The sequence below is a fragment of the Rhea americana genome, unplaced genomic scaffold (assembly GCF_003343005.1).
Source record: "Rhea americana isolate MKP2758 unplaced genomic scaffold, rheAme1 scaffold_67, whole genome shotgun sequence".
NCBI classification, from domain to species: Eukaryota; Metazoa; Chordata; class Aves; order Rheiformes; family Rheidae; genus Rhea; species Rhea americana.
Window position 1 is genome coordinate 2,178,554 of NW_028186834.1, and position 27,050 is coordinate 2,205,603.

At 40.6% G+C, this 27,050-nt stretch overlaps 1 protein-coding gene across 1 annotated transcript in view; it reads right to left on the reverse strand.

Annotated features, from left to right (window-relative positions):
- Positions 1-856: 856 nt before the first annotated feature.
- MGAT5 (alpha-1,6-mannosylglycoprotein 6-beta-N-acetylglucosaminyltransferase) overlaps positions 857-27,050 on the reverse strand; it is a 131,453-nt gene continuing 105,259 nt past the window's right edge. The window contains exons 12-17 of the mRNA XM_085320957.1: positions 26,783-26,932; positions 18,829-18,975; positions 15,026-15,142; positions 14,098-14,172; positions 9,824-9,981; positions 857-8,141 (exon numbers count right to left, since the gene is read on the reverse strand). Of these exons, the coding sequence (XP_085177083.1) occupies positions 7,943-8,141; positions 9,824-9,981; positions 14,098-14,172; positions 15,026-15,142; positions 18,829-18,975; positions 26,783-26,932 (846 nt within the window). The 3' untranslated portion in view covers positions 857-7,942. The remainder of the gene's footprint in view (positions 8,142-9,823; positions 9,982-14,097; positions 14,173-15,025; positions 15,143-18,828; positions 18,976-26,782; positions 26,933-27,050) is intronic.

Here is a 27,050-nt window from a genome sequence, read left to right on the forward strand (position 1 = left end):
GCAGTATAAGAAATTTCACTTTGTTGACATCTATAATGTGTTTTCTAGATACATCTGCTTAAAACCTCCAAGGTGATTTCATGTGGCGCCTATCAAGTGCACTGAACTCACGCTCCAAGACACGAGTTACTCGCTCACACAATCTTTGCCCAGACGCGCTCGGCAGCTCCCAGGCAGTCGCTGCTGCCGCCCGCGCTGCGCTCGGCTGCAGAGGCTCCAACCAGGCCGCGGGGGCCGTGGCAAGGGAAGCAGTGCAGGCGTGCAGTGCAAAGGTTCATGCTTGATCTCTTGTTTCACATGGCAATATTTCATAAACGTTTGAGCTCTCTGCATTTAAGGTTGGATCTTAAAAGATAACACTCCTTAAAGCCACTATTTTAACATGACATAGCTTTATTTCGGAATAACATGGTGTATTGTGCCAGTAAGTCTTGTGTATCAGTGTCTCACTGAGCAATTCCAATGTCTTGCTTGCGTGTCAGGAATCCAAGATTTCCTAACTATTGCAGTGGCAAAACTGCCACCCTAAAATGAAACTTGGTATTTCCCCCATTTGTGTTTTTATCTTATTTTGCAGGGATTAAAACTGCTGGATTTTCTACCATTAAGTCAGTATAACCCATTTTCATTAACAAAACAAAACAAACAAAAAAAAAACTAAACCACCAACTTGCCTGTTTTCCTTACGGCTAAAACATGGGCAAACGGGACTCCTTGTGCCATAGTTTACTCACCTTTAAAGAGAGGCCGGTGACAGAAGTGTTCTGTAACTCTGCAGCTGAGCAAGCTGTACTAATCCAACTTTTGATAAATGGCAGCTCATAGACTTCCCATTTAAGCACAAAGCAATCATAAATCCAAATCACACAAGAAAAAAGTTTATTGAAAAATAAATTTCTCCCTAGTTTTTTCTACAACAGTGAAAACAAAACATTGTTTTATGCCATTAAAGTACAGACATTTACTTTTCTAAAAAAACAAAAATAATAAATCAACCCCATTCTGTTGAACCCCAGTAACTTGACAATGTGTGAACCACTGTGCTCTGTTCTTTCTGAATCAAACTGCTTGAACTTAATATAGTGGAACACAATCATTTAAATAAAACAAAGAATCAAACTTTAGGAGAGATTTCAAACCAAACACATGTACGAGCCTTATCCTGAAGTACATATAAAACCTGTTGACTTCAAATTTTAATCTGCAAAAAAGCAGTAGTTTTTTTTTTATTTTTACAGTCCTCCCCTCCCGCAATTTATAGTGTTACAGGGAGTATTCAAAGAGTTTGATCTCTCTTGCCCATGGAGGGAGAGGCTCTCTAGGGAATGGTTCAGACCAGAAACCTAAACTAAACTGCCCTCTGGAGGATCTCCCCTCCATGGTCAACTAAGCAAGTTTAGGGAGATAGAAGAAACTAGCCTACTGACTATTCCCCTATTTTTATTCTTCTAATTCTCTTAGAATCTTCTGGGTAACTTTTCTATTCTTACAAAAAATTGCTTTTTTTCCTGTGGTAAAAATTGCCATTTCTTCCTCCTCCTCTGCTGTATTCCTTTGGAAAAACCAAATAAATTACGACTTAGAAATGGTCTTCACTGTCATTGCACTGCAAAGACTTGTTAATGAATGTAACAAAATAGTTATGGATACAACCATATTAAAATTAACTGCCTTCAGACAAAAATTTAGCTTAATTTATTTTGTACCTATTTGATACTTCAAAATACTTAAAACTGCTGGAATCAGAGCCAGGAAGTATCGCATGCACTTTCCCAAGGGCTCCAGTCAACGCAACGGGGCTGTTTTCACGCACTCCGTAAAGGCAGGGGCTGGGCCGGCTCCTGCAGGACCGTGCCTTCACAGAGCCGCCAGGCACGAGCGGGTCAGCGCTGACTTAGGGCCAGTATTTTGTTTTCCTTTTCCCCCCCAAGGATGACAGTGCAGTACAGATGCATTTGCCTATTGCAGAGACCCAGCAGCACGTTACCGTCGGCGTGAAACATGAAGACCGCAGGGCCCACAACGCTTCAGTTCTGCAAGCGCTTAGGCAACGAGACACCGTATTCCTACAGCTAAGCTGCCTTAATAACACGGACCCGGAGTTTCAGTGCAAGACATCTGCGCTGACCTCCCCAGCGGACGGCAGAGAAGGGTATCGCTGATTTTACTGCAACTGCATTTATAAAAAGCAGTTTCTGCATGTGGGTGGTGGAGTTCTAGTACTCGTTACCAAAACCTCGAGGAGCTGCTCCATTGATCCATTTAACAGACAGGTGGCCTTTCAGCTGGATGGTCACCTAAAGGAGCAAACCTAAAAGCAAGGCACGTTTTAAGAGCCGCACTGGCAGCGGTTGCAGTTAGTCAGATTCTTTTGCTCTGGAAGCAAGAACAAGAACGACACCTCAGACTGGAGGCATCCTGGGGTTCAGCCGCTGCTGTTTCAACACATTCCTATGGTAAATATTTCACACTTGATACATGGAGCTTGCTGTTTACATATTCTGTTCATATACAAAATTCAGAAATTGCAAACTAACTTAAACTATATGCTGCTTAAAAATATTAAGATAAGACTTAAGTCACTGCCCATAAAACAATGTTTCCATGTTACATTTACAGCAATATCATTAAAGCATGTCTAAATGAAACTGTATCTGTCCCTGGCCTTTTTAGCCTGAATGAAAGCATACATCTTTCAGTGCATTTTTCTCCATGACTTTACAGTCATCCCTAAAATGATAGGACCAAAATAGAACTACGAATGAAAATAGATCGTAAGTCAAAAGTTGAAGGCATAGCAGCAGCAGGGCAAACATCACAAAGAAACAGCCATACCCGAAAAGTTAGCACTCCTTAAAAAAAAAAAAAAAAAAAGACAAATTGAAAAGTGATAACTAACACACTCTTAAAAAATATAGGAGATACATTTAATCAAGATTTCAACTGACGCTTTTATAGCAAGTTACGTTAGTTCAGTGAGTGATGACATATATACGCTATAGAAGCGAGCAAATCTGATTGTTGTTACGTTCTCAATAAAACTTGCAAGTGTTTGGTCTTTATCCTGCAAGATACAGTGCTTTATATTTATTAAAAAGGGAGAGCTGCTTTTTTTTAATTTCAACAAAAATTAATGTAGGAGTTCTGTCATCACTGAAGCCAGTGGGAGTCATTAAGTTAATTAGACGTGGATGAGATTGTTCCCAGCCTGATTCATCCCATTTAATTTATTTTACTAGGAGCAAAATTTGGTCCTAAAATGCACTATGAGCAAAATATGTACCTGAGAAAGCAATCTGGTTTTTGTTTTTGTTAAAAGAAGAAGTGCTGCAAGCTCGTAGATCATCTTTTTAATTTAGAGGAGCCAGTCATTTTTGAAAGGGGACGGCATGTCTTTAATATCAAGGATAAAGTAAGGATGTTGACGAGGATTTTAAAGCATAGTGGCAAAACAGCATGATTATGTGAGGGAAAAAGACATCGCCTAACAACCTGATTTGCAGCTGAAGTCAACAGCAACTCTGAAAGCTTGTCAATAAGCAACTTCCAAAATTTGGTCCAAGTGGGTGGGGGTGGAGCTCAGCGGGGACCACGGAGGATCCCGGCTCCGTCCACAGCACGGATCTGCGATCTCCAACTGGACCCCAAGCAACAGGTAGTAAATAGAGTATCTCTGGCAGAAAAGCCTATCATTAAAAAGAAAAACCTGCAAAACATTGAATATCCAGATTTCCCTCTCCACTGTCAGTCCTAAATTCAGATACCATAGGTGGATTGTGTTCTCCTAGGAATTGCCCAGTGCACGTACTTATATGCACACACATCTATCTGAAAAAAGGGGCATCTCACAAGTGTGCATGTGTATCTTCAATTTCTGTGCTGATCACGTGAGATCTGGCTACATCTCCCTGCGGAATATAGCGGGTCTAGACGGGTTTGCGCTGGTCATTAAACCAGCGCTCCATCCCAGCTGGAGCCCTTGCATTAGGTTACAGATACTCAGTAAAGGGCGTTTCGTTTACTGAAATGACCTTCTGCAGGAATCGCTAATGTTACAGTATCTTTTATCTTCTTATCTCTCAACTTATGTTTTTAGAACAGATTTCCCCACTATTTTAAAACGTTTAAAATTCACACAATTAATAGTTATGTAGCCACGAGGTGTTATTTTTACCTGGCATTAGTGTTCCATTATACTTGTTCAGACAGCGTTCATATTCCAAATACCCATCCAACACATCAAAAGAAAGTGAAAAAGGCACATAAACATTAAATATTTGTAGCAGAAACATAATCTGATATTAACAAGCAAACACAACTGCAACTATAAATTACAAAAAAGAAACTAAGCAAAAAATGCAAAAAGCAACTCTATTTATACATGTGCAAATCAACTTGCATATATGAAATAAATGAGGTTTTTATTGGCATTTTTAAACAGTGTGTATTTACCAACTTTACCTTTCAAAGGCAAGCCTTTTATGTTACTTTTAATAAATATGTAAATGTTTCTCTCAAGTTTTCTAATCTCATAGGAACAAGACTTTTGCAAAAACTAGGTCACATACAAAAATACAAAATTTTAAAACAAAGAATGTCTTGATATGAGAGATATGTTTAAAAGCTTGTAAAATGTTTTTTACACTCAACTTTTGCCATTTTTTCCCATAATCTCTGATCAATGTATTCAAATGCAAGTCTTGCAAAAACCTGAATTCTGAGTAAGAAAGCTGCAAGCTATACTGTTAGACTGAAAAACCATACAGTAAGAGAGTCCCATCTCTAATATCCTTGCTTAAGTGCAATATTTGGACTGCATGATTATGCTTTAATTAGGAAGGAAAATAGTTACGGACCTGTGGATACAATACACATCTTAGTAAATCGTTCAAACTTTTAACTAATCCCACACAGATTTCCTTAAATGCTCATCTGCACAAGGATTCACTTGTTTACATATGCATGAACAAATCCTACTTTGGGATGGGGCTTGGGGTGCTCTCTCAGATTCACAAAGTAATGCTTACAGTGTTTACTCACTCACAGTTCTCACATGATATTTTCCTTTTACAGAAATTTAGGCTGAAGCTGTATTTCATAAAAAATACTATTCCTTCTGCAAGGAGAGCTCAGCTACTAAGTTTAAAATTAATAATGCAGGGTTTGATTTTTTTCTTTAATGATTCATTTCCTATAGATTTCAGTTGAAATAGGATCAGACCCAACCGATTTGGAATTTACAAGTTTTGTCCCTGGCTGAAATACAAGTGGGGTTGGTGTCTGCTGTTTCATTTTTGCCAGTATGCAGCAATGCAGTTCAGTAGACTAGAAAGAAACAGTGCTACAGCATAAAAAAGCAGAGTTTATACCAGACTCTCCCTGCCTGTAAAGGCAGGCTTACTATAGAGCAAAACACTAGACCATAAAATGTTAAAATAACAAATATCAACCCCCTCCCATCTTTAAAGTTTCAGAGGCAAAATAAAATGCAGTACGCCAGGTGGTCCATATAGAAGTGGTAGGAAACAAGCAAATATCTATTTACAGCAAAGGATTATACTACAGCAAAAACTATATGTTTAGCATTCTTTAAGTGCACACATACAAACTTTGTTGCCAATGCAATTCTGTAATAGCTCATTCTAAATTATTAAATTCCTGCCTGAGGAGCCTCAGGCTGAATTGTCAAAGATAAATTCTGTTGTTGCCTTTACTTCCAGCACCAGGCAGAAGTGTAAATACTTTCTTTAAAACATGGGATTTTCCAGTTGCACAAATATGCACAAGTAGGCGGGGAACATTTTAAATAAATAAAAAAAGAATTGTTGTGCCTGCTCACATCCATTTCCAGTCCTCCTCCAGCTCCTCCTGGATCCTAAAATCATTACAAACCGCAGTTGTGCTGACTGAAGAAACTGCGCGGCTGTGCTGACAGCAAGGGCTTCGTACTAGCCTATGCTTGTTTTCTTCTCGTACAAAAAGTTAGCTTCCCATTAAATAACTGCTCGTTTTTGGAAAATTACTCATAAAATACAGCAGATTTTATTCTCATCACAACCTAGTCACTGGCAACAACCCTGCTGTTCCATGTTCCTATATATTCTTCTTGGATCCTGAAAAATCTTTCCAGATTAAGTTTCTGTGCAGTTCACAGTACTGTTAGGGGCTGTTACAGTATCACACCACCAGGAACGGTGAGGCAGGAAACCAGCAAACTTGAAGAAGCAAATGCTTTTCAACTGAAACTTTAAACTTCTGCTTTTCTGTTATCTTGCCTTGAGAATTGATCCAGAATTCAACAGCATTTTGCTTGTTTGATTTTTGGTAGGTTAAGAGATGCATCAATACCCCTATACTAATAACAAATGCCAGTTATGAGAAAAACATGTACCAAGCAAATACATCCAAGGAAAGAAAATTTATAGTTTTTGTTTTTCATTAGTCAAAATATCTAGTAACTGTTTAAAATTGTCATGAAAAAAAACCCTTCACGTCAATTTTGGTTTTCTTCCAGTTTGATCACATACATACAAATTTTCTGCTTTCAAAATAACCCTGCAGATTTCTTTCTCACCAATTTCAGCGTATCATTTCCGGACTACAAATGGTGCTGTGAAGCATGCCTCCTCATACAGGAAAAAACCCCCAAATTACCCCTATAAAAAGAGAAGGCATTTCAGAAGATTTCACTTGCTGTTCTAAACAAAAGTTGTTTTGAGTTCCAAACTCTTGAATTGTTTTTTCTAAATAAGCAACTGGCATGCCTGTTTAAAAAACACCCTTTCCTCCAAAACACAGAACAACCAAAGAACCCATAAGGCTCATCAATACTTTTCTCAGCAGTTGTCTTAACTGTTCTTCAGAACAGATTTCTCTTTAAAAACCTGCCTAGTTATGAAGACATTTTACATTTCTATCATACAATAATAATAGTTAGCTTAGTTTAACCTTTCTATGTCATTCAGCAACACTTTAACTACAGCAAGGCGTAGCAAACTGAGGCTCTAACGGTAATATTGCTCCAAAGATGCCGACTACTTTTTGCTTCACACAGTATTTCTAGTGGACAGACTACAACAGAAGCATGGGCAAATCCCAAGGATTACTCTCTAAATGGGTCCAGTAAACCGTGACAAGTCCATTCGGAAAACGGCAGTATGTTTCTGTAGCTTTTCCATAGTGAAAAGCGCCACAACCTTAGTCAGCTGCTGAGTTACCAAGATGTGTCAAACACTGGCAACCGCCTCTTTGCTCATTCACAACACTATTGAGACTGCTCTGGTACAGCAGCTGTGATGCAGACAATACTTGTTGTACAGAAAACTAAAGAAAAAAAAATAAAAAAAGAAAAGGAAAGGAACTGGGCCCAGATAACCCAGTAGCAGGATGCAGAGCGATCTTAGGATTCCAAGTTCTTCTACAGCAAACCGCTCCAGAGCCATTCAAGCTAAAGCAGTACCCCAAACAGTGCACCTATACCGTATTTTAGTCCTCCCTCCCCGTAACCCCCTCCCTCAAGCACATATTTTTCAATTTTCTACTGGAATGAAGTCGAGATCCTTTTGCTAACCACGATGAGAGATGTTCTTTAAAAAACAAAACAAAACAAAAAACCCCGAACAACAAAAAAAAGTTTGATGGGTCTGGGAATTCTCTACAAACTATTCCAGGCAGTCATCTTCAAATCGCCGTAGAGCACGAAACTCATTTCTCAAACAGATGAAGGGATTTGAAGAGCTACACTGCGAATGTTCTCAGAGGGGGAAAAAAAAAGAATCAGTTAGCCGTTCGTTATGAATCCCTCCTCTTAGTAGGTAATTCTGCCCAGCAATGAGAGCTCTGCCCGCAGCAAGAAACCTGGACAAAAGTGCAGGAAGTAATAAGTAGCTTCTCTCAAAACTACTTACATTTTGTCCCCAGCTGAAAAGGAGCTCTGCAGCTGCTATAGGCAGTCTTTACAAAGCGCAACCTGCCCTTTAATATAGTCTCTGCAGGGGCAGATCCTTCTCTGGGTTGGGTGGGATCCGGCACAGCTGAACAGCAAGAGGTCGCCTTGGAAAACACAGTGCTTCCTTCTTCCGTCAAAAGAGGGGACCACAATATCATTGGCAGACTCGACGGTATGACATTCAATATTATGCCTAAAAAGCAAAGCACACAACTAAATCACTGTGGAGTTTATAGGAGTTCAGTACAGTTTTTATCTTCCTCACTAAAAGTACAATAAAAGGCTGTATTACGTGCTAAATCAAATACAGTTAGAAGTCTGCACTTTCTCAGAAAACTCATTTCTTTTTTACCTGTGCACACTCTCTGCAAAAGGTAGTGCAGTCTTTTTAGCTTTATTTTGTTTGCTAAAGATTAATAAGGGAAATTAAAAAGAAAATATGCTTCTGACTGCTCCCCAAGTTTAATGCTTTAATATAACTTGGATTTCTAGCAAGACAAAAACCAAAGAACCTGAGGTCAAGAGAAATTCTCCCTCAGCAGCAAGGGTCTCTCCCAGGCAACCCCTGGCCAGGTGTCCCCGGCAGCCCGCCAGTTCTCCTGCCGCTGAGCCACATCCCTCACCGGTGCCCAGTATTCAAAGCAGCAGCTAGCACTAGCTAGCTGGAAAAGGAAAAAAAAAAAAAGAAAAAATAATCAAATTGCTATTTTCTGAGCCCAAAGCTCAAGTACRGAGGCAGTGATTCCAACAGAGAGTTGGCTTTTTACTTATTTTGGAAACACTGCCAGCTTTCAAAATTCGGCAATTTCCCTCCGCAGAAATGTAACTTTGGACAGCTAGAAAAGCTAGAAGCCTACAAAAATACATTTATGAGACACGCTTCTGAATTCCACTTGAAATTACAGCACTTATAACCAAAAAAGAATACCCTGAACCCAGTGTTTATAGGGTGTGTGTTGCTTTTTTTTTGTTTGTTTGTTTGTTTACGCTGCAAGTTAGAAAACCTAGAAAGCAGGTTCCCCGGTGGTCACTTGCTGGCACCTAGCTTTATTTTCTTACCAAAATGAACACAGACATATTCTGAAAGAAGCAGCACCTACAAGCAACATTAATTTCCTTAATGCACAGCTGGTAAGCACTATAAATTGTACTAACACAACCAATGCAAAAGGCCRTAGGAATCTGTATCTAGGACGCTACTTTGACAAAAGGTCTGCAGAAACTAATTTGGAATTGCCAATGTTTCCAAATGAATTGCAGCCAAGAGCTGAATAAATGATAAAAGATARGCAACCCTTTATAAGCTGTTACATAATTATGTGAACAACTGACATAAATCATGCAATGTGTATAGAGGTATTTTTATTATAAAATTTTTATTATCAAATTATATATTTTGATCCATTTCCGCAAGCACCCTACCAAACACATTTAGGATTAATATAGGAAGTCAGGCAAGGTCACTAGTTCTCGGAAGGGCAGGGCGAAAGCCGGGGGACAGCCGAGGCAGCGAAGCGCCTCCGGTTCTACAAGCTCATCCGACCACAGTTACAGTCCCCGCAGCTCTGGCCCTGCCGCCCAAGCACCTCGCTAAGCGCAAGGCGCCGCGCGGGGCCCCGGTCAGAGGCGCGGCGGGACGGAGCAGAAGTCGCTCCGGGCTGCGCAGCTGTCTCAGCGCTGCCTGCACAGCAGCAACTGCTGCCGTCCCCGCTGCCGGGGCCCGAGRGCCGAGCTCGCAGCTGGCTGCTGCCAAACCAGGCAGCACGTCCCCCCGCACCGTCCCGGCTCACGGGGCTCAGACCTGAAATGTGGTGTGGCAAAAACCAGTGTAACACAAAGCGACCAAACGATGTGTTCAGACTTTTAAGTACTCACTTGAGTAGAGCTTTGTCCTTGTTAAGATGCTGGAAGAAGGAAGGCTCACAGATGAGCTGGTTTTCCTGACAAACTTGTTTACAGGATTTTCCAGGTTCAGCAATTTTTACTTGAAGGGCACTTAATGGGGGCCACATCACCTGCCCGTGACAGAAATCCTACAATAACAGGACAGATTTTGTTATAATGCATCCAGTCCCTTGCCAGCAATTTTTCCCATTAGTAAAATAACAGCAATTATCATCAACTCAAACACTCGTTCTACAACACATCTTGCTTATCTTAAAATAACTTAAKCATGATACATTTTTATTATCGTTTTAGTACAGGAGAATTACCACCTTGGATCACTAGTTCAAATCTGGTATTATCTTTATTCCCAAAGAAGCTTCTTCCTCACTTACATGTTTTTTAATACATCATTAGCAATTCTAGAAACTCTCATTACCCTCGGATATCCAACCCTGCTTTGGTTTCCTCAGTGACATCCTGTTTCACTAATTCACTGCTACAAGGACTACTTTTGTAAGAGCACAAATATCACGAGGAGGTTTGGTAGGAGGAGGACGCCAGAGGCCAGCTGCCCTCTAGGGCAGAGGCATCGCCAGTGGCCCCCGGAGTAGCCACCAGCAAAGCACCAGGGAACCCAGAGTGCCCCAGAGCGAGCTGCGCTCCCAAAAGACTCGGGATTTATACAAAGCAATCGGGATTCAGAAAGAGTTTGTGCTTTTTGGTTGAACTGCTAGCAGAAGGGCACTCTCTGTACTGGAATGAAACACGACCAGTCAAGCATCACCCGCAACGGAAGGGAGGAAGGAACRGTATCTAAACACACCTGCTAGCAAAAACTACTCAAATACAAGTTCTTACTGGCTTGACATTTAAAATGAGAAAAATTGAACATAAAATTTGAATCAGTGGCTTTATTTAACATCCCACGATACTCAACCAGTACTTTTGTATTCTGCAGCTCTCCTCAAAAGATAACAAAAAAATCTGGGCCCAGTCCTGCATGGTTTGCTTTCTTCTGACAAAACCAATATTTGTATCATAGAGGTCCTAAAATGTGAACTAAAGCAAAAAAAGACTGAACTACTTGAAATTTTAATAAAGCTGAGATCAAAAATTGTTTATCAATTCTCATTATTATTTTTTTCCCTTGTTTGGATTTTCTCTGCCAAAAGAAGTTTTTGTACTCCCTGGTCTAACCATAAATTTAATACCCCAAGTAATTTGTCATACTTTTGACAGCGCACAGCGGAAGTTCATGGTTAAAGCCTACTAATCCATAATGTTTTATGGATACGAGTATTGTTCAGATAAACACTTTCATATAATGACAAAATGCGAGCTATTACTTTGTTGAGTTGCTTTCTCAGTATAATAGCATTTTGATTAACAAAGTAATATGATACACACATATAGATAATCTAAGTATCAATGTCATGGAAACAAAAGTGTTTCAGGCATAAACTGCACAGAAAAATGCAGAGAGATGACAGACTGGCTGTTCATAAAGTCGCAATGCAAATGAATTAATTCCTTAATCATACGCATTTTCATTAGTAGGTGGCACTGATTTACTAGGGTTAGCGCAAAAAAGAAAACACAATTTAAATTTGAAAATATGTTACTAGTATGCTATTAGCATGTTGGGGGCTTCAGTTTTTTATACTTCTTTTGAAATCCCTCCCCCAGACTAGGCGCAAGGTAACACCAGGCTCCCGTTTCTGGTCCGTGGCTTGGCGCAGGCCTTGCTCAGCGCGGCTCCGAGCGCGTCGCCCCCGCGGGCCCCGGCACGCTCCAGCGTGCCCTCCCTGGCTGGTTTGCTACCAGCCGCTAAAGGCAACCTCAAYTTGGCAACTTCACTCCAAACCTACCCTGCCCCACATCATACGCTAAAATAAAGTAAGTATAAAATAAAGATTTTACGTAAAACTGAAGATTAATAAGATGGGGTTTATGTTTGTTTTACCTACAACCTCAATTTCAGGGCGAGAGGGGCTGAGCCCACGTAACAGCTCTGCTGCTGGGAAGGGAGGCGCCCTACCCCTCCGCCCGGCTGCCCGTCCTGCCCCGAGGCCCTTCCCGGCGGGCGCCCGCGGCGCTGTGCCCTGCCTGGGCGCCGCGCGCTCCGCTCGGGCGCGCCTCGCGAAGGCAGAGCGCCTGTGGGCTCAGCCCAGCCCGCCTCATCCGACGGCTCCGAGTTCGCGCCGGGGGTCCCGCGCCTTCTCTGCCGCTGCTCCCAGCTGCTCCTTCGATGGCAGTGCCGATTTAAGGGGTGTCGCCCCTTGGTTCCCACCCCGCGCTGCCGCTTCGCAGAGCCGGCTCAGCTGTCGGAGCCGGCAAGGAGCGAAGGGGCCGGGGGCGGATTTGGCAGGTCACAGGGATGCGCAGAGCCGCAGGCGGGCCGGTGGCAGGGGCGCTGCACGGGCAGGTGCTGCGGCTGAGCAGGAAACCACAGCTCRCGGCAACTCCCCCTTCAGACCCTAAAGATCTTAAATTCAGCCCAGCTGTTGGGCCTGCGATTCAGGGCAGTCGCTCGACACTGCCCTCCCCGTGCTGACCCGGGCCCCAGAAGGGGAACCCCGGAGAGCTCCCTTAGTCCGGTACTTTCACTGCCTCACAGGGCGACGTCTGCACTAGCACATCGGCCCCCCTTCTCTTCCTCTTCACGTGCCAAAGCCCCTCGAGGAGCGGGCTCCCTTGGTTACTGCACCCTGCAGTCCCCGAGTTACACGATCAGCTCCATGCGCCTCTGCTCCCGTTCCAAGCTTGTGCTCCTCTCTCTCTTCTGCCTGCCTCCCACTGCAAATTCTTCCAAGCAAGCTCTGAATCTTTGTTTTCTGTCTCATCCAGTGCATCAGGCACACTGCTAAGCAAACGGAGCTGACAAAGGTGCGCGAGCATCCCGGTGGCTGTGAAACAACAACAGCTTCCGACAATTAGTCAAAATTAACTTTTTAAAACACTGAACGAGATCATGCTACACCTGTTTCTGAGACGTGCTCAGTAGCAGCTTGAACTTAGCACTCTTGGGGAAGAGGGAAGGAAGAGTTTTTCCCCAAAGACACTATCTCTATGTTATTATTTTGTCTCCCTTACTCTGAGCTCCGTTTCTTCCTGTATTGACAAAAACTCTCCGTTACAGCTAACTCGGATGAATCAAAAGGAGCAGAGATACTTTACTGGCTATGTTATCAACGCAGCAGCAAAAAGCAGGAAGGTCTATTGCCAGGAAATTGGAAATAACTGTATTATGTTAACTACACTTAGGAGCTGAAACTACGTTTTTTCTTATTACTGTCTATAATACTGTCAGCTTTCAAAAATACAGGCTCAGGAGCCCATTAAGTGCTTTGGAAAGCTATCCTGGAAGTTAATCAGCACAAAAGAGAAACAGATTATTCCTGCTTTTCTGCAGAAGCCAGAACTAAAGGTGAAAAACAGGCCCTTGCAACAGATCTGGCCTTGGGCAGAAGTCCAAGCAAACATATAGCTTCTAGAAATCAGGATCCCATTCAAAATCTTTCCAGTTTATTACTCCAACTCAATACTTTCTGCTGAGCTGTGGTAATAATGCAGGGAGACCAACAGTGTTTTAAATAACTGGCTTCCAAACCATGGAAAGCTTTATTGACTAAAGCTAAATACTTGAAAATCCACCCAGAGGCTTTACTAGAGGCAGCTCTACCACAATAGTATMTCCGTATTTATGTGATATTTCATGATCCAAATATTTTGTGTGAAAACATAAAAAAAAAATCCACTCATTACTTAGCACTTCTGCTTTGACATAACATTAAAAGGAAGATACGTTCTCTGCAAAAAGAAAAAAAAATCCTATAGCTCCTGAAATAGATAAGTATATCCATTTTTGCAAAGGAGCACGATGAATCGTAAGCTCACAGATGAATCAGATCCTGGAGTCAAACTGAGCAACAGAACCAGGATGAATATTCTGGCACTCGGCACTATGTTTTAACTGCCAGACTGTCTCCAGTGAATTTTTATCAYGTGCACCGAAACATCCCACCAGTGYGGTCCCTGGCAGGAGCCTCAGAGCCCCACAACGTCCAGTGCACAGAAGTGGCTCTCTGCATCCACGTGGGTCACCAACTGCACTTCCTCCGAGCCTGGCCAAGGACTGCACAGGACAGTTTGATTGCTTCTATTTGAATAGCAACAATATTAAGCAGCTTTAAAACGAAGAGTGTCCTCCCTTCTCAACATAGAACAAAAAAGGCTTCAAAACCCACTTTAAAAGTTCATACCTGTCTTTCGATAAACGCGTTCATCCTCTGCAGCATTCCCTCGCATGTAAATTCATAGGGTAAGTAAGGGTCAATCTGTTGAAACATCATTTGTTTAGGTTAGATTTTTTTTTCTTTTTTTAAACAAACTTTGTGGTGCACCTGTGGTAGCAGCTTGTATAGAATATAATACAGGATAGCCTAAGCAGCAAAAATAAATGCAAATACAGTCATTAACAAATCACTGTTTTACAAAGCCAGCAGTTAAAGCTGATTTCTTCTCCTTTGCAGAGGCAATGAATAGATTGCTCTGTGATTATCTCTGAGGAGATTTTAAATGATGGAAATTCATGGTTTACTGCAAAGTAACAAACTAGCCTGAGACACTACTAGATCCAAAAGCCTCTGTGTCTTAACTAAGTGCCAATTCTGTATATGAAATAAAAAAAAGAAAATATTATGACAAAAAAGAATCTGATACTTTTGAACATGTTTTCAAACTGGTTTCCAATTTCTTTTTTCTTTTTAGAGTGTATTCATTAGAATTCCCCACTATAAGTGCAGGAGCACTTATGTGGCAGTTATGTTAAGGCTAGAAAATCAGTCAAAAGAGTTGAGCATATAATTGGATAGCATGTAGTGCTCTAGGAATCAACAAGGAAACTTCCTCACTGAACACACAGAAAATACAGATTGCTCTGTAATTTACATATGAAATTCATATTTCTTTACATATCCACAGATTCTTTTTTCATGTAAAAACCTGGCATATCCAGTACTAAATCATGATAATCAGATCCAGAGAGATAGAACATCAGATTTTTTTTTTTAATAACCTTCCAAAGCACAGCACTCTGCTCTGATCAGGCTAACATTATAAGGCACTCTGCGTGCAGCACACGATACGCTCTCCAGCATTAATTACAGACAGAGAGAACACTTTTCTCACCTTTTGATTCAAAATTGCTTTCACTGCTTTTTCAACTTCAGAATGATCATTGATGTCTACAGTCCAGACATGAGGCTTCCCAATGTAAACTTCAGCATAGGGATGCTGAGATGTCAGCTGAAAGGGAGAAATGATACCAGCAAAAAATAAGTGGCCACGTCTCTCTCTCTCCACCGGATTTGTTGAAGTAACACAAAGATACTTCAGTAATTCAGCTAGAATTTGAGAGTCAACATCATTCCTTCTAAGCTATCTGTCAGATTTTCTGACTAAATTCACTCTCTAAACACAGCAAATTGGAAATCAGAAAATAATGCAGATCACAGGTAACATTTGCTTTACTTTGTGGCTTTAGTCTTCACAATGACAAACCCAGCACAATATTTGCTGCTTATTGGAATTACTTTCACAATGTGACCCTGCTTCCTCACAGAGCCGAGCATCATTCGCAGAACAGCCCTCAGTTTTCATAACTTGTGAYTGCTGCCAGTCCTGGTTAGACCTGTCCAAGAGACTTGCAGAGAAGTTGTCCTTGTCCCATGTCACCTTCACCCTGCACTGTGTCTCTGCTTCAAAATTGAAACGCTTCTAAACTTTCACAAAGAGAATTGAGTAAAGCACCATTTCTATCCCTTTGGATGAATTCTGATTCTCATTGCTGACAGCAGAAGAGTGATTTGACCTCAACGACAGCACTAAAACTTAACTGATATTTTCTCACTGTTTTGTCAGAGAACAATTTCAATAAAGAATCAGTTGCATCAGCTGAGAGCAAAGTGTATCAGAGATTGCTTGCTAGAAACTCTATAACCTAACAACACTGAAAATAAGATTTTATTACAGTTTTCACAGAAATAAAAGAAATATGCAAATAGACACACTAAAAGGAAGCAAAAATTGCAGAAGAGAGAAGTACCTTTCACACTGACCTCAGAAGAAAACTGCTTTTAAATAAATAAATAAAAAGATAGGAAAATCACTTTTTTTATACATATATATAYACACACACAGTTGTCTCATTATATGTGAWAGAAAAAAAATGAAACAGTAGAAAAGCTCCAAGGCAGAAAACTGCATCTGCTGGAAAGACACTTCTCTTGAGCTAAGTATATACCATACTTGCTCTCTTGTGTGAATGAATGTTAACCAGAAGTGCAAGAACTATTAAAAAAACCCTGCCTGTTGCGTTATGTCTAMAGACAGAAGCAGCCTGTCCTGTAGTGGTGCACGGGGTCACCTAGCACAAACCTGTGCTCCRAGACCAACCCCGCAACGGCCGCCGGGCCGGCTCCCGCCTCCGCTCGCGCCGCAGCGAGCGCTGAACTTCAGACTGCAGAAGCCCCATTCCTAATGCTTTCCAGAGCAACAAAATACTTCTGTCTACTGCGCCTTAAAAATATGAACACAGATGGTATTTTAAATTCCACAAGGCTTTAGGAATTATGCTTTAGACCACTTTCTCTGACCACCTCAGACAGCAACACTAAAGCCAGATTTGGAAGGTGAACAATTGAACTTCTCAGGCTATTAGCTGTTTAAGGCTAATTAGCAACATATTTTTATTGCACTAGTTATTCTGCACACATACTCTCAAAAAACACTAAGACTCTTCCCTCATACTGAAATGCTTTAATTAGCCAGAGCTCAGTATTTTTAACACTCATGAGACAGTTCCTCAGTCTATAATTAAAGCCTAAATTAAAAATTCCTGTAAATTTTGAATTAATTTATAATTTCAAGTCTTTTTTCTTCCTAAAAGCAGAAAATAATTTCTGTGGGAAAAAAACACCCACATGTTTTAACTCGATTTAGCACACACAGTTTTATTTATTTTTTCTTTTTTTTTTAAGAAATGGAGATGAAATACCAGTACAAAACAAGCTGTTTGATGGTGATTAGTTTCCTTTTTTATGTTTGTCTCTTTCCCCAGCTGAATGATGTTCCAAGACAAAACAACTGTTGACCTAAAATGAAAATTCTCATTTTCAATTCTCCCACAGAGTTTTTGCTGGAGGATCAGCCTTGAGGGTAAGTGGGAAAACAGTTAACATCTTTTTCTCTCTCTAAGAAAGAGAGAAACAGTGACTTACTTACAAAGGCTACTTTGCAGAAGTTGCAAACTTGGCAGACTTCATCCTCAAACTCATCTTTGGATAATCAATCAATTCTCAGAATTGCACAAACTCTTGTGCTCCTTTTCCACTTGAAAAAAAATTGGCAGAACTTCCTTAATTCCAAGGAACCAGCACCTGGTAATGGGCTCTAACCGCAGCTGTGGGAACCAGTTGCGGAAAAGGCTGCTCTTAGGAGTAGGTGAACTAAGCGCATTAACAGAGCAAACAGTATTCATGGGGAATGCTCAGGACATGGTTCAGTACTAAAGCAGTCAGTCGTGGTTATTCTCCCCTGCCAGCGAGGTGTGCAGTATTTCTGTTAGTGCGGACGCTGCCAGCAGGATTTAGCCTGGCACCCCCAGCGCTAGTATTCCCAGGGAGGATTAAGGGGGGGATTTACTGAGCCCGACTGGCTACTGTGCCAGGGCACAGAGGAACTGGGAAAGGGACAAGCAATTGAGCAGCCCAGAGAAGAAAAGCTTCAAAAAAAAAAGCCAAGTCCAAGTTTAAACTGGCTTATTTATTTATTTACTTATTTATTGCTGTCTCCTTTGTTAGTAACATCAAACTCTGGGAAAGGGCAACCTGGACTCAGCGACCTGCACCTACTGTTTGTGTAACAAGCTGAAAGGCAATTACAGCCATGGCTYGCCAAATCCTAAGTAATTTATACTCCTGGTTTAAAATGAGAAACTGTCCTTAGCTTATCAACTAGCTGGAGCTGCTCAGTACCCAGTTTAGACAGCTGAAGCATCGTCGCAATGGCGAATCCTGCTGTGCAAGACTCCCTTGCTCCAAATATTACCACAGAGCTTTCCTTCAGGAAAGTATGTAAAGAAAATACATACAAGCATTCATTAACATACATGCGCAATAGTAATAAGTACACACATACACCTATCAACAAGTCACGGTCATAAGCAGAAGTGTTCATTGCAAAAATGCCTATATGCCTGCTATATACTTCCAAGTGTTACAGGCCTAATTTTACCTACAATCAAGATAAGTATGATGATGGGCTGGTTTTCTTAGCCTTACTTTCCTCTTAACAGAGTCTGAACGTCCTAGCTATTTGGAAACCTTGAGTTTTGGTTTTCCTGTTCTCTCAGAAGTTGGTTCTCCAAATATACTTAGTATTCAACCATGAACACAGTTAGTATTAATTTCAGAGCTCAGCAGTGCCTTCAGCAGACTTTTTCTGGAGGAGAAAAAGGGGGGGGGGGGTGGATCTAAAAACATACACAAAAACCCACAGACAACTTTTTTTATAATTTACTTAAACACATCTTTACTTATTGCACAGTACACAGTAATGTTTGTTTCTTCAACAAAATAAAAAAAAAAAAACTCTTTCAAACTGACACATCATGTGTAACATGGCATGATCTGCTCCTGGGCAGAATGTCAGGTTTTCAAATGAAACTTAAGTATATGATCTTGCAATAAGAAATAGCAGAATGTACATACAGATATGTGGAGCTAAAGTTTTAACGGTATGTGAATGAAAAATTTTGCTTGTTCTAAAAAAATAAGGATTGAAAATCCCATCAAGGGCTAAAGGAGATAACAGTTTCACACTCTGCAACAAACTGTGAACATATACATCATTCTTCCTTGTACCACTGTGGTACCAAAAAGAAATCCATAATCATATGCAATACAGAAATTATCAACATTAATAAAGCTTACCTCTCGGAGTGTAGGCTTGCCTTTGAAAAATTCTGTATTCTTGCTACTTTTTGGTGGGCTGAATCTTAAATTCAGAAAAGCACATCCGTTAGCAATAGCCTCTAAAGGCGCAGGCCCTTCATACGGGAACCCAAGACCAACAAACAGCTGAAAAACAGAAAACAAGCACCATCTTTGTTTTTGTTCTTTACAAAAATTGAAAGCTAAGACCTAACCTAAAATAAACAAGCATGTATTTCTAAAGGTACAAGCCTATAAAATGTAACCTTAGGAAGAAAAGGGCTCAGTAACATTCTATTATATTCTATAATAAAATTATTAAGAAAATCATCATGCTTAATGCTATGAGGGATTCAGCCGCCCCTTCTCCATCCCCTCACCTCCCGCCCAAGCAGTACTGGAATGTCCTGCAAAACAGATTTGACAATAATCTTCTGTAATGAGCTGAGAAGGTTTTTCATGTAGCTGAGGCAACAACAGACCCTTTCAGTTACTTTCGGGGGAAAATCTCATTCAGTGGTTTGATTGCTGTTCAAGCCAAATTGCTGGGGCTCTCTTGTCGACCAGCAGGTACAGGTTTTCCAGCAGTTGCCTCCCTGAACAGCTACACCACTGTACTCCTCTCCCCCCTCATCAGCTGATTTGTTGGTTTTGCCAATATGAACACGCTCCTGCCAAACTGGTTATTCTTCTAATTAAAACGGTAGATGGCAGCAAACATCAGCTGAAGACACTGTACCTCATCAGCAAGCGCTTGYGCAAGATTTAGTGGGTTCAATGCCTCCAAGGGAAATCAAAGGAGGAAAAATGCAYCACAAAACTGGTCTTACTATCAGCCAAGATTACAGGTGCTCTAGAAAGGGCAGCGTTTTTTTCTCCAATGTAAAGAAATTTCATATTTTGTCAGAGTTGCACAGCAATTATTTAGAGCTCTACCTCCTTCCTACTCTAGCACAATTAAAAACAGTGAATTAAATACAGGGTTCCTTATCTTACAGTCTGAGTACAACGAGAGAACAAAGAACTCTGATTCATAACAGCCATGACTGCCACAACTTTCTCTGCATTGCTGAATAAYTTCACATAAATACATACAGCTATTGCTTTTTTTCCCTCACAAAATAAAGACCAAGCTTTCTAACAATTAGGATCATGTATTCAGGACGTATGTAGTTGAGGAGGCTGAACTGTACTATTCAACACTAAGTTTTCCACAACATGGAAGTGAATCCTAGTAACAAGAAATTGAAAACCAATGTTTTTTCCCCAGGAGCTTAGCTAAGGCTGCATAAAAATCAAAATAATCTTGATGTTCATGCATAAAACTGTAGTCAGTCTTGTTGAGTACAGGCTTTGCAGCATTAATCCTCTGACGGATGGCAACAGTAGTATAAAATTTTGACTTTTGCTGACTTTAAAAAGAATGTTGGAAACTTCTGAGTGGTTAAAACCTCTCACCTTATTTGAGGACACACAATTTTTACTACATGAAGACTAATATTGATATTTAGGACTAAAACAAATCTTCAAGTTAAAAAAAAAAGTCACCTATTTGCAGAATGYATCTTGATTATCTTGCAGATTTAAATCTTACAGGAAACTCTCCAGTGCCTAATAGAAAAAGATCTGAAACACTATATCCACTGAAGCTAGATTGAAAAAACTGCATTTGCTATATATGGCAAAAGATATATTACCTTCCAATCAGAACAAGCACATATTAATTTTTATCTTGAAAGAAGCTTAATTTCAAGAAACGTAATCTCTTGAAAGAAACAATTTATGGACATGAAATCATTTCATACAATTTGCACACAGGATGCTACTTTTTAAAAATGCTCCTTAATTCAGACAGAAAACCAGCAGAGAACTAGCAATTAAAATCATCTGAAATATCAATTCTCCTCTGATCCCCAGTTGTCCGTTACATAGAGAATGCCTTACTTTTGGTTTTTTGTTTCTCACTTTTCTTTTTTAATAAACCGCTGCTGTGCACTGCTGAACAGTTTTTCGTCTGTTCTGACTGGTCCATTTGTTCAGGAGGAAGCTCTGCAGGGAAAGGACCATGTTTCTGCACAGTGACAGCACACAGCACACTGTCAGCTCTTAATCTATAATAAATAGCCTGCCACCTGTTTCGCATCCATTTTAAACCCTTACTTCCAAGCAGCGCCATACCTTTGAAGAAAGGAAGGGCGATACATGCGATCGCTGCAACGGCCYGCCTGCCCGCGCTGCCCGCCGGCCCCGGCCCGCGGCCGCCCGCCGCCCTCCTGCACACTCCCAAAGGCTCCTCTTGCTCGCCACTCGGCTCGCGTTCCCGAGTGCCCGTCCCCAAGTCGCCCTTCTAGAAGGTGCTTGGTTAGGGAGCTAGTTTTTTTTTTCTTTTTTTCTTAATGACATAAACTGCAAAACTTGGTTGACTCGAGAAAGTCACATTCATTATAATTTGAAAGCAAAGCGTTAGTGAATGCAGGACGTTTCCGTTAATCTAGCCACATGATGCTCTAATTTACTAATCCTTTCAATTATATGCAGCTTGCGATTTCTCAAAAGGGTAAAACAATCTGTTCCTAAAAGTGTAAAATGGAAATGCTGAATGTCACTAATTGTAAAAGAAGAAAAAAGAAATCAAAGTAGAAGTAATAAAAGATAGAAAACTGACAACTATTTTCAAGTACCATTGAATCAAACATCCTTCCTCGGGGTAGCTGCGGGCTGGGCGGAAGACAGAGCTCCCTCCCACAAAATGATAAAGGTCAAGCTCAGTCTGCATCTCAACTGATYTGTGATACAAAAATGCACATTTAGCAAGCACTGCTGCCTCCACAGAAGGTTGCTGACTACAGCTTTTAGGGTATTCTCTTACTTGATGCTGTGCTGGATACCACAGTCTGCAGCTTCTGGTACCCTATGGTTTAAGACCTCTGCTGCAAAACTCCGAATCTGAACATGCTGATAATGTAATTGCTGGTATCCACAGTGCAAAAACGTTAGCCCCTATCTTGCTTTCTTAATGGCAGTGGAATTGCTATGCAGGGTAGCAATCTTTTATACTCTACCGGTAGATTACGGCTTGAAATCATTTCATTCAGTATGCGAGCATTTTGCTCAACTTAAATACGTTGCTGAAAGCCAGACCTATTATTACTTGTACAGCATTTTAAGTGTGCACAGACCCACAGTAGGTTCTGCATGCTAAAGCCACACACAAGAAGATCGCGGCCAGGAGGTGCTTAGAGTATAAAAGCGTATCTACAGTAGATAGCAGCAAATAAACACAGATGTAAAATGGTTATTGGTAATAGCCTTTTCGTCTCTCTCTCTTTTTTTTTTTTGTAAGCTGCTTCCCCCTTTCCATGGTCTACTACCCCGGTGTCTTTGCATCTGCAATCAAAAAAAAGGGGGGTTTCACATACCTGCAGTCCCACATGCCTAACTTAAATAATTAAGCAGCTACTGAAACCCTTAAGCAGGTCAGTTTTCACAAGCAAGGCTCCTCAGGAACCTTTTCTACCTTTCCAGTGAATTGAATTGCTGTTACAGAAATTCAGGCTTTTGAGGTGGCCACCAGCTAAAACGCCGTTCTCCTCTGGTTGCAGCGTCCGCCTTCYCTCCACAGTGCGGGGCCAGGAGGGAAACGTTTCGGAAATGACTACTGCTTTACCAGCACCTTTTAGGTTTTTGTTGTTTGTTTGTTTTGCCAAGAGTAAGCAATTTATTTGTGGAATCTGTGGCACCAGATCAGGCTGCTAATAAAAATGAGTACTTGAACAAATAGTCTCTATAAATCACAGCCAAAAGAGCAAAATAAGAAGTAAAAGTTTTAGTTCCCTGACTGAATAGTTCTTACTGGCTGAATATTTAAGAGAAAGCTTTCATATTCCAGAGACTATTTTAAGTGCTATCGTCTCATAAACTCTTCTGTTTATCTTTTCCTCTCCCTTTTCTTGCATTAGTGCACTTTATCTAATTTATTCTTTAGGGTTGGTAGTTTTATCATCGTTTTTGTATGCCTCCTTACTGAACTATTTTATATGTTCTTTTCCTAACTACAGAAACAAGAGGATGGCAAAGACTATTGGGAACCATTTTGATATATTTTCCTCATGAATATAGAATGTTTTTTGAAAAAGTCAATCCTTTCGTGACTGAAACATCTGCAGAATAGATTCACTACAGTTAAATGACTATTCAGCTGCTCTTGTGAAGTGTGTGGAAATAGAAAGTGTATTACTTTATAAAAGACAATATGAAAAAAATTTATAAATTCATTTTCCTATTTCTGCTTATCCAACATTGGAATAGGATTTGTCTGAAACTAGCTGATCAAGATATTGCACCTAGTTTTATTAAGCGCCATTCAGAAACTGTAAATTCCATTTACTAGCAAAAAACGGATTCCCTCAAAAATTGACTGCGAATTGAAGTAGGAAGTTCTGCCTGAACTTCCTCTAAAGGAGGCGTATTTCTCAAAGAGTCAGAACGAGCGCTTCCAAGCCAGCCTGGTCCGAGCCCTCCAGCTGCCCACGCGGCAGGGAGTCAGGGACGGCCGCCAGCTCGCCCACCCCATTCTCCTCTAACGGCACGAACGGGTTCACACCTTCCCACCGGGGCTGGGGACGGGCCTCGGCCTCGGCCTCGGCACGGGCGACGCAGCCGAGCTAGCCACGTAGAACAGCCCCCTCCCGCCTGGGAAGCCCCCTCCCGCGAACGCCGAAACGCGCAGGCAAGGACAAACGGCGCCGGCCTGTTTTCGAGGATAACTGTGCCCAGCATCGGCTTCTTSAGGGGGACCAAACGCATCTGGGCAATGCGAGGCTCCGATGAAGAACCATCTCCTAGCTGTCACCTATCGCTGTTTTGCTGTCTAAGGGCAAAACACGGCAGCGTAAGGGACACTGACACCTGTGAGCACCCTGCGACGGGTGATTTGGTAATTACTGTTTAACTCTGACTTTCTAAGAATAACATCGCTTGTCCACATCATTTGTTGCTCAGAGACAGCAAGCAGCAGGCCTGGAGGGTTCAGGCGAGCCCGGGGGACACAGATGTTGCCATCAGGGAGTCACAGCTCCAACTATTCAAATAGTTTCATCAGGACACTGACTGTCTAGCGACAAAAAAGCCCCATAACTAAATTCATTAAAGGGATCTGGTCATGTTGCCTAGTGATTAAAGTGATTATGATTAAAAAAGTCAGCTTTTTAATTTTCTACCAGTGTCCTTGAACATCACAGATGCACRTGCACACGTACACAAAGCTTCTCTGGCTACAAAGCTCCCATTTAAGCCAGCTTGACTTTTGTGGAAAATTGCACTTATTTTTGCAGTTCAATCCCAGGAACTGTCCTTTCATGATTTCGACACCAACATGATCAATCCACACATGCAGCAGTTGTCTGCAGGAGACAGCTGAATGCTAAAAGGCTGGTGTTTTACGCTAAGCTATGTTAAACTATTCTCTCTTAAAGGACAMCAGAAGCACAAATTGTGAATGTACAGGCAACAAGAACACTTAGAGCAAGTACATCCATGAAATGAGATTAACACTGAGTCAAGCCTAYGCTAAGGCAGAATGGCCACTGTACCTATGAAATACTAAAGCATCAGCTTAGTAAAATAAAAAATATTCAGTTCCAAATGGAAAAAAAAAAGCCCAAATTGATTAGATGGTAAGTCTCAATTTCCACTTTCAATCCAAGGATGCTGCTGTTTTACTTTTTCTGTTAAACTAAATATACTGGAACAATCAAGTATTAGACAGTAAAAATAAGAGAAATAATTACTCATGCAATAAGCTGTATTTCACTTCATTTGGTTCTGACATCAGAAATACATTTTACTCTAATCTGTCTGACAATGAAAGACGACAAATATTAGAAAAAGTGGATGGACTCTTGGCTTCCTGTCATGAGGTTACAGTTTTGTTAACTTGGCTGCATCACAATTGAATATATATTATTTTTTTTTTAAAAGGAAATAACTTCAGTCATTTGCAAATCTGCTAACAAAAGCTGAAAAGGCTGTATGAATATATTATTTATAGATTTATTTTAAAATAATAAAAAGAAGGTTTATTAAGAAAGTGTGTCAAAAAGGTTACTCAATAAAAGCCTTAGGGCTTTTTATTTCAGATATGGGAGTCTGAAACATTAACATGTTTCTTAGTGCAATCTGCTAAGAAATACAGCAAGTTCTAGAAGGGTTTTTCCCAGTGTTAAAAAGAAAAAAGATAAGTGATGCACAGCAATAGTATAGAGAATTATTAAAAATTGCAAATGTCTGTAGGACACTGAGYGCAGCAGAACAGAGATCCATGTTTCTCACAAAAACACAAACTATGAAAAATACAGCAACTTTCTGATCTCATGAATACTTCACAATCACAAGATATTGAAAGACTGGGTTTGTTAGTCCAAGCATGGAGTTAAACTAGTATAGCTGCTTGCTCTCTCATAAAAMCCGACTGTGTTGAGCTGCATAATATGTACATATCAACTTCAATTTGAGCTAAACTGAGCACACTTGTACATTGCATCTGGGAACACAGCAAATATAACCAAAATCGACAATGAGTTAGCTAATTAATTTTGAAAACCAAGATGTTCAGTATAATAAATGTAAGASAGCTGATAAACAATTAAAGATGAAGGCTGCTATCCAAATGTAACTAGTATTACTAGCCATACTTTGCAAATTATAAGGATGTCAGCAATTTTATAGGAAGCTCACCAGCTTATTTTACTATTCCAGTGAATAAAATGCATTTTCTCAGAAAGACGTCACTGTTTGTACTAGGGGTTCTCACAATGTCAATATTCTACCCACGTTAGTACTATGATTAACACAATGATTTMATACTCCACAAAGGCAGAAGCTGGGTAGTCTCAGTCATGTCTGTGATAAAAGTAAATGTTGACTTCTTAATCTGCAACATTATGCGTATCTGTATGCATCAACTACAAACACACAGTGGTTGCCTTTAAAAAGTTATAATTTGCCAACAGCTGTCACACAGAGACTTCAAATTACCATTTTTTCTCCAAATATTTCACAAAAAGATCTCTGCAGTAGTGTTGGGTAAGTGGGAGGTGCTTGCTTTTTTCTTTTTAATATGTTTTTATATAGAAGTTCACAGCAAGAAACCCATCAACAGAGGAGAGCAAGTGGTAAGGTTCCATACATTTTGCTAATTTTAAACATGCAAACCATTTCTTCCTCTAACTGAAAGTTAAACATTTTATTTAAATGCAATCTACTGAAGTGTTTCAATGCTGTAAATTGCTCCACAAAGACTAGAGAACGGCACAGAAAAGGCCACAAAGCATTCTAACTAAGAGAACAAAAGTTTGTTTATTTAAACRTACACACTGCCCCTTATCTTGAACTCCCTTGACTGTGGGACTACAGGCAAAGCGCTCRCTCTCTGTCTCTTTCTGCACAACTGGAGCAGAGGAAGGAGATGAATGGAGAACAAAGTGCCCGTCTTTCATCTTTTCTCTCCTTGAGAATAGGGTCACTCTAGATTAAAGCCATTGGTAGGGCAGAGCAAGCATACCCACTGAACAGCTGTCAGACAACACCTAACTTCCAATTTACAGAGCTAAAACAAAAGTACACTCTCAGATGATAATCTCCAGGCTGAGTATCACGTTCATGAAAAGAAAAAAAAAATGCATGCATCTGTTTTTCAAGTTGGTTGTAAAACRTCTCTACTAGATTGCAGGTTGTGTTCCCAACTTTCTAGGAAYAGCTGTCAATCCACAAAACATGGACATGGTGAAGAATGTATTCTCAGTACTCTGAAGTAATTTAAAATTCTTTTTATTTGGCTGTTTGTTTTTCCAATGTATTAAAATTAGAAACTCAGCCACGGGAGGGGAAATGCATATATTTCAGATACTATCTGTTTTTAACTACTTTAGCCATATCTCTGTCTTGCCAAACTTACTTTGGTCTCTCTCAGTAGAAACTGCAAATCACGCCCACTGAGTATACCATGGTTTTTTACGTAGCCAGGCATATGAATAGTGCTTGTCCCATGAACGGTTCCATGGACTTCCATATAGGTATGAATGATGTCCAGATAAGCCTTCTTATCCTGCAATAACAACAACAAATTGAGTTTGTTTCAGTCTTCATGCATTTCAAGTAGTAGTGTTCTATTAAAACTATTTTWCATCTCCTGTACCAGAGAGATACCTCCTGTGCCAGAGAGG